Raw genomic sequence first — 8,339 nt, 5'->3', positions numbered from 1 at the left:
TCCTGTTGCTTTTTAGTGTTCCTTAACAAAGTACTTAAAATTACTTATTGACTAATAAAGTCAGTAAAGCCATACTAAGTCTTTACTTAACTCTTCCTAAACTCATGCAAAAAACAAGGTTAAAGAATTTTTTAAAATGTATATATCAACATAAACTCATACACATGCATAAAAATTACTATATACTGATCTATAAACTGAAATCGTCCCTAGAATATATCTACAAGGGTCTTTCAAAAGTAACAGAATTGTTATGAATTATTTAATTATGTTATAAATTTAATTAATAAATGAGAGAAGAAATTTTACAAACTTACCTGATAACATAAGTTCTAAATGGTATAATATGTTGCATGACAGCAGGGATATGGAGCCATATCCTAATCTATAAGTAAATTTAAACCAAACAATGTGTAAGTAAGACGTGAAAAATGTTAGTGCCTTCCACTTAATTTAAAACAAGAGCAATTAATATTTGGCTGCCTCTTAAACCCTACCTTTCATTTATACATTCTGAATAGGATAAGCTAGAAAAAAAGCTATAATTCATCAATTAATCTAATTTATATACAATAATATAAAGTTAACTTGAAAATACTAAAACCACGCTTTTCCATCTCTTTGTGCCAGCAAATATATATATATACACATGAACAAACTGTATGCATGTGAAGTACGAGCTGAAAAGACATCTCATTGTCTCTCTCCTCTCTTTCTCTTTCTTAAAAACACAAACTATAATTTTAAAAACCTTAGATTTGCTTATTTTATTCTAAGTCTGTGAATATTTAGCTTATCAGTACCTCTGTGCTTCAGGTGTATCCTAGATCTGGAGTTTGTATGACTGAGAATTGTTTTGTGGATGCTGGGAAGCAACCCCAGGTGCGCTGCATAAACAAGAAGTGTACTTAACCACTAAGGCATCGCCACAAACCAAAAAATTTTTTTAAAGAAACATTTGTCCCATGGTGGTAGCACACGCCTTTAATCCCATCACGTGGGAGGCAGAGGCAACTTGATCTCAAATTAGTTCATAGCCAGCCTGGTTTATGGCGCAAGACTGTCTCCTTTTAAAAAAAAAAAAAAAAAAAACACAATCCACAGAAACATTTGTCTGCTTACCAAAGACACTACACTGTAAAGATTAAACCAATTTAAGCTGAAGACTCAATGCAACCAGATGAGGTGTATGTTATGTGCAAAGTATTAAAAAGTGACTCCAAGTGCAAAGATCAAAACGAGCTCAAATGTTCCAAGAAAAATGGTATACTGTCTGCTTTACCCGAAAGCAGTATTTCTTACTAGCTCCAGAGATTAGCAAAGAAAACAAGCAAACTGAAGGATGATGTTAGATATGAATATGCTTTTCAGGTTTACCTTGGCTACCTTTGCGCTAATAAAATTCTAGTAAGACTCTAACCACACCATTAAATGTCATTAACAGGGGAAAGAAATATTCACTGCTCCCAATTGCTTAATCTCACTTTTTCATAAAGTAGAAAAATAAAATATTTACAAAACTGTCAGCTTTCTGACCTGTCATGGAATTACGTGAAAATACATAATCCTAAACTAATTTCTTATATTCAAAAGGCTCTGTTAGTCCTCTTGTAAAAACAGAGAGCGGGTGAGACAGAATCTTATTATGTATCATCAGCTGGTTGGAACTCTGTATCAGGACCCCTTCAATTCAGAGTCAGGACACCTGACTCTGCCTCCAAGGTACTGGAATTAAAAGATGTACCAACACACCTAGCAAAAGCAGTATTAAGACAGTTCAATTTATTCTGTCCACTGTAGCATTACTAAAACCACTATGAAAAACTTACAACTGATTATATTTTTAATAACTAATCTACATTATTTTCAAAAGCATCTTATTTATAAAGTTTAGTCTTTCAACTTTTCTCTAAACGTACTAAAATTTTTAAATTCTATACCATATTTAACATATTATTAATAAAAGATATTATGTTTGAGACAAGAAAACTCTGGATAAGAGGTAAGAGCTGAGGAAGAATACTATAAGGTAAAACCAATTTTGCCTCATGGTAAAATATAAAATAATAGAAATGGGTGAATTTGAGATGTAAGAATTAGTTAATAAGAAGCCTAAGCTAACTGGCCAAGCAGTATTGTAATTAATACAGTTTCTGTGTGATTATTTTGGGTTTCGGCAACAAGGAAACGAGCAAGCAGCCTTCGCCTACAAATCTTAACCTAAAAAAGAAAAGATGAACTACTACCTGAGTCTTAGTGGGGAAACCTCCTTTTATGTTCTACTGCTCTAATCTATGATGAATGCTAATAAACTGCCTTTCCTAAAGACTTAAAGATCAACAGAAAATAACTTTTTAAAAAGGTTTCTTTTCTTAAAGAAAAATAATAGCTATAGCTATTATTTCTAAGAACGTATCCATACAAGTCAGCTATTTGTGCAAAAAATTGAGAAATATACTAACAATGAGACTAGGAACTGCTGAAGATAGTCATATGTGGTGGTGCACACCTTTAATCCCAGCACTTTGGAAAAAGAAGCAAGTGGATCTCTGAGCTAGAGGACAGCCCAGACTGAATAATGAAAGCCTGTCTCACTGAAAGGTAGTGGAGCACACCTTTAATCCCAGCACTGGGGAGCAGAGGCGGGAAGCTCTCTGTGAGTTCCAGGCCAGCCGGGTCTATAAGAGCTAGTTCCAGAACAGGCTCTAAAGCTACAGAAAAACGCCGTCTCAAATAAAACAAAAAAAAAAGGCCTGTCTCAAAAGACAGACAGGCAGACAGACTGAGAGAGGAAGAGAGAGAGGGCTACTCTTCACAGGCATAAAAATCTAGTTCCCCCAAAAATATAACTATTCTTTTATGGGACATGTGGTCTCACACTGTGAGAGAAATAAGTACTCGATAAGGCCAGTCTATCTGTGCTAGATCATATATTAGGATTCAGTTTTCTTTTTCTTTATAGGAAAGGAGCTGATTATCCGTCATTTCACTCTGTGTGAAAATTCATGTAAATTTGCATATTCCCAAAGAGAGGCTATTTTCAAGAAAAGAGATGGACATTAACAGTGTGAGGATAGTGAGTCACATAAACCAGGGGAATTCAGAGATTGAGGTCATCGTAGGCTAAATAACAATTTCCAACAAAAGACAAAGCCAACAACAAACCATATTCACATAATGACTAACAGAAAAATTACTGTGTTCCAGATGGCATGATACACCTACAAAAACTCTGAAATTTACAATGTCATTAAAATTGTCTAAAGACACTGTGCTGGAGGCAGGATTTCACTATCCTTGAATGCAGAGACCCATCTGCCTCTACAGCACTGGGATTAAAGGCATGCATTTCTACGCCCAGCATCACTTCCTGTTTACTTATAAACTTCAGGAAGGGTGGGATCAAAGCACCAATAGTAGGTTTAAAAAAATGTCAAAACTTCTAATATTTATAAGTTGGTTTTTTGGGGGATTTTTTTGTTTTTTGTTTTTTTTTGTTTTTTTCTGAAATAAAGTTTTCTCTTTGAAACACTCCTGACCATCCTGGAACTCACTTTGTAGACCAGGCTGGCCTTACACTGAGAACTACCTGCCTCTGCCTCCTAAGTGCTGGGATATAAGGAATGTATGTTTTTAATTTAAATGAGCTGATTTGCATGTGATTTTAGTTTCTCAGAAAGGTTCATGTTGCCCAGTCTGAACTCAACCCTGCTTTATACCCAAGGCTAGACTAGGTTAAGTTTCAAGGGAAGAAGTAGGACCAGAAGACTAAACTAAAATGAACAGAATTTCTATATGCAAAATAAGAGTACTAAGTTAAATGTTTCAGAGCTAAAATGCATAGTAATATAGTAATTAAGCAGTTACACAGACATCCAGTGCTACCATAGCAACTTTAAATTGAGAGTTTGTTTGTTTGTTTTTGGTTTGATGAGACAGGTTTCTCTATGTAGCTTTGGAATCTGTCCTGGAAATCGCTCTGTAGACTTGAACTCTTAGAGATTCACCAGCTTCTGAATTCCGAGTGCTGGCATTAAAGGAGTGTGCCACTGCTGCCAGGCATATTTTCTTTTTCAGTTATTACGTGAGCACAGACACTTGCATGCCACAGCGCACGGCTGGAAGTCAAAGGATAACTCAAGAGTGTGTTCTCTTCAACCTTATCAAATAAGGTCTTCAAGCACTTCACACCTCGCCTGGCCAAGACTGCTTTTACTGTTAAACTCCACTTAACGTTAAAGAATCCTCTAAGGAAGACACCATCATCATTCTCACTTTAAGATCAATAGCTAACATTTTAAACTTAAAAAAAAAAAGCAACTATAAAACCAAAGTGGCCGAGGTCAGCCAAAAGCAGGCCTTGCGTAACACACACAAAGTCTAAATGGTATATAAGACTACACACTATATATACTTCTATTAGGTTAAACTTTCAACATATCAGAAAACATGGAATTATGGATTTAAAATTAATCTTAGAAAAAAACTCTGAACTAAAATACAGGGTGGTGAGCTAAGAGTTTAATTTAAGGAACACGAGGTGCCCACCCCACCCCGTCCCAGACACTGACACTGCAAAGACCGCACTGGAAGCACGACTGCACAATGCTGACCAAAGGCTTTCACAAGCTGCTTTTACTTTCTAAACTTATATTCAAATAAGTTTATACCAAATGTAATTGGTATAATTACTTATACCAAACCTCAGGTTTTAGTTAAATTACATTTAATTTTAGCAATGCTCTTTCTGAAATGTCCACAGTAAGTTAAAGGTTGAATATATAGGTATTAAAATTACTTCTTTCAGACGATTTTTACTGTGCCTCACAGTTTTAACAGTGTTAAGGGAAAAAGAAACATTATACCTTTTTATGTAATGTACAGTGAAGTCAGACATACTTCAGCAGTGAAATAGACAACCATTACTTAAATAAAAAACACTAAGAAGCGAAGTTTTGCTAGAACAAAAACCCCAGACAAAGAAGGTTAATTTCAACGAAAGCCACCTACCTTTGATTTTACAAAAAAGAGATGAGGGTAATCTTTAACTATTTTAAACTTAAAAATTAATTTTGTTCAGATTTTAATTTTATTGCCCCTTTAAAACAAACATACTCAGTTTTTAAATTATGTAAAAGATGATTACATCTGCAAACCACCCAAAACTTGCATTTTCTAGACAAAAAACAAAAACTCGTGACACTGAAATACAGGATGTTGAGCTAAAAGAGTTCAAGACTAATTCCAAATAATACTTACATTAGAAACAACTGTAATAAATGCATGTGCTATAAGAAACGGCAATGTTTCAGGAGTTCCATATTCAAAGCAATCCTTCATGAGAGAAAGGCCATTTTTTCCACAAAATAGACAGACATAACGAAGCAAATGCAAGGGAACTTCTACATCCTATAACACAAACAAAAGTGTTTAAGTTTTAAACATATCAGAAATAATTTTTAATTATAAGAAACATTAAAAAAAATAAAAACAAATTCAAAAGAAAACATTTTCCATAAATCTTAAAGAAGATAAAAACACTTACATTCATATCACAGAATGCCCCTAATATGTTACTTTCTTGCGTCGATATATCCTAATTTTAAAAAAAGTAAATATTAGGTCATTATTAAATGATAATCAAATACATTAAATTTTCTCAAAGTGATCTTATGAAATCTCAAGAAGTATTTTATAGCGATCAACAGCAACATCGCCTATGAAGTTACAGTCACCCAGCGCTGAACTATACTTAAAGCCTTCGGAAGGCAACTCTCCTGTAGGACACACCACACCACTGTCTTCCTGGTTAGGTTTCTTTCACAGTACTTAGCACACGTCAGGCAAGTGCTCTACAACTGAGCTATGCCACTACACTCTGGTTTTTTCTTTTTTTGGTTTGTTTGTTTTTTGGCTTTTGTTTAAGATAGGATTGCCCTGCAGGAGCCCAGAATAATAGCCTTGAATTCATGACTTTTCTGTCTCTGTCTTCACAGAGCTGACAGTACAGCTGTGCACAACCACACCGGGTTTATTTTTTCTTTTCAAATAAAAGCAATTTTAATAATATATGCCTTCCTTTCGATCATGGTGCAGTTGGGCTGGGTAAATTGCTGTATAGTGTTAGAATACTTGCTTAACATGTATAAAACCCTGGAGTAGATTGGTTTTTCTTGGGGGGGGGGGGGTGACATACCTCAAAAGAGTCAGGTTGTCTCATAAAAATATAACTTAGATGATTTTCAAACTACAATCCGTAATTTGCTAGAAAAAGACTCCAGAGTTCCTTAATGTATAACTCCATATCTCAAATATAAACTGTGCAGGGCAATGATAATACATAATCCCAGCACTCGGGAGGCAGAGGCAGGTGGATCTGAGTTCGAGGCCAGCCATCTACAGAGCAAGTTCCAGAATAGATAGGGCTACACAGAAAAACCCTGTCTGAAAGAAACCAATAAATAAATTTAAAACTGCCTGAAGTACACTTAAACATTGTTGGTAACCATATAAGTAAATATGGTCTCTATGGTGTAGGTAAATAGTACCTTCAATATTTAAAATATTAAATATCTGGTTTAGAATTGCAGATGATCTTTTGAATGCTTCAGTCTAAAGATTATCAAGAGAAATGCTGAAAAAAATGTTTGTATGATCATGTTCACGGTAACTGATAACAAATCTAAATAAAACTAATAGGGACTGATCAGGTAAGTAAACAGTAGTACAAACACCCAATCCTAGATCACCTATCAAAAAGAAAATACTCTAAAAACTGAGATGTGTTAGAAGTTTGTCCTACTAAACTGCAGACATATGATATATAGGTTCTACCTTTAAGAAGCCAGGCAGCAGTGGTGCACGCATTTAATCCCAGCAGGTGGATCTCTGTGAGTTCAAGGCCAGGCCAGTCTGGTCTAGGAAATTCCAGGACAGCTAGAACTGTCTCACAGAGAAAAGCAAAGGGAAAAAAAAAGCAAAAACAAAAAGCAAAAACAAACAAACAAACAAAAACAACAACAAAAAGATCCTATTAAAAGGTAGGCAGTCAAAGGCAGTAAAATCTCTGAGGTCAAGGCCACCCTTCCAAAAAATAGGCCCCTTGAAAACAAAATGGATAGGAAAAAATTAAGATTTGTATGTTCGGGGAAAAGGTAATAATATTAAGAGAAGAACTTATTTATGGTCAAGATCTAATTATAAAAATTATTTGAGGGCTGGAGAGATGGCTCAGTGGTTATTGCCTGCTCTTCCAAAGGTCCTGAGTTCAATTCCCGGCAACCACATGGTGGCTCACAACCATCTATAATGGGATCTGGTGCCCTCTTCTGGCCTGCGCGCGCGTGCGCACACACACACACACACACAATATTGTACACAAAATAGACAGATAGATAGATAGATAGATAGATAGATAGATAGATAGATAGATAGATAGATAGATAGATATTTTTAAAGATTATTTGAAAACACAATCATTCTATTGGATAGCACAGACTGGCCTGGAATTTACAATCCTCATGGTGTTGGCTTTCTAATGCTAAGGGTTCCAGTATGAAATCTTACCTTGCTGATCACAACTTAGACGTGCAATGGTCTAAGATTTGAAACAGGGTCTCATGTAGCCTAGATTGACTTTGAATTCCCAAAGCAGCTAGGGATGATCATTAACTCCTACCACCATCTGCCAAGAGCTGACATAATAGGTGTGCACCAATATATATTTTTTTAAAGTCAAGAAAGATATTAACTAATTAGTAATTAGGTTAAAAGGCTGTGTTTTGTCACTGAGGAAGCATTGAAAGAAAGATGAGATCCAAGGCTTTTATAGTTTTTATTTTGTATACTGTTATCAATTTGTCACACTAAATACATTCAACTGAAAGTGATACCAAGAAAACTCATTCATTCATTCTTTACAATTACCTGTTTCACATAAAGCAGAATTGTTCAAGTAAGGCTGAAAATGACCGCCAAATCACAGCACTCTCGGAACCCTGCCCATGAGCTAAAATTATCAAATAATTTTCTTGTTTGTGTGAGACTGTCTGAAGTTATAGTACTAGCTGTCCTGAAACTCATTATGAAGGCCAGGCAAGCCTCTGCGTTCCAAGTACTGGGATAAAAGGTATGGCCCACAAAACTAAGCCTCAAAGGTCAGGCGGAATGAAGAGATGGCTCAGCTCTTGAGAGTACTTGCTGTTGCTGGGAAGTAGTGGAGCAAACTTTTAATCCCAACACCTCAGAATCAGGGGCCAGCCTGGTCTACAGAACCAGTTCAAGAAAGGACAAGACTATTCAAAAAAAAAGGGGGGGGGGCTAGAGAGATGGCTCAGCGG

At 35.6% G+C, this 8,339-nt stretch overlaps 1 protein-coding gene across 1 annotated transcript in view; it reads right to left on the bottom strand.

Annotated features, from left to right (window-relative positions):
- Usp34 (ubiquitin specific peptidase 34) overlaps window positions 1-8,339 on the bottom strand; it is a 204,573-nt gene that overhangs the window by 137,539 nt on the left and 58,695 nt on the right. Inside the window, 3 exon segments of the mRNA XM_050140825.1 lie at window positions 318-385; window positions 5,260-5,409; window positions 5,546-5,596. Of these exon segments, the coding sequence (XP_049996782.1) occupies window positions 318-385; window positions 5,260-5,409; window positions 5,546-5,596 (269 nt within the window).

This window comes from Alexandromys fortis, unplaced genomic scaffold (assembly GCF_014885135.2).
Source record: "Alexandromys fortis isolate MF-2015 unplaced genomic scaffold, M_Fortis_MF-2015_v1.1 scaffold_7, whole genome shotgun sequence".
Taxonomy (NCBI): domain Eukaryota; kingdom Metazoa; phylum Chordata; class Mammalia; order Rodentia; family Cricetidae; genus Alexandromys; species Alexandromys fortis.
This window is presented reverse-complemented; position numbering and strand designations above follow the sequence as displayed.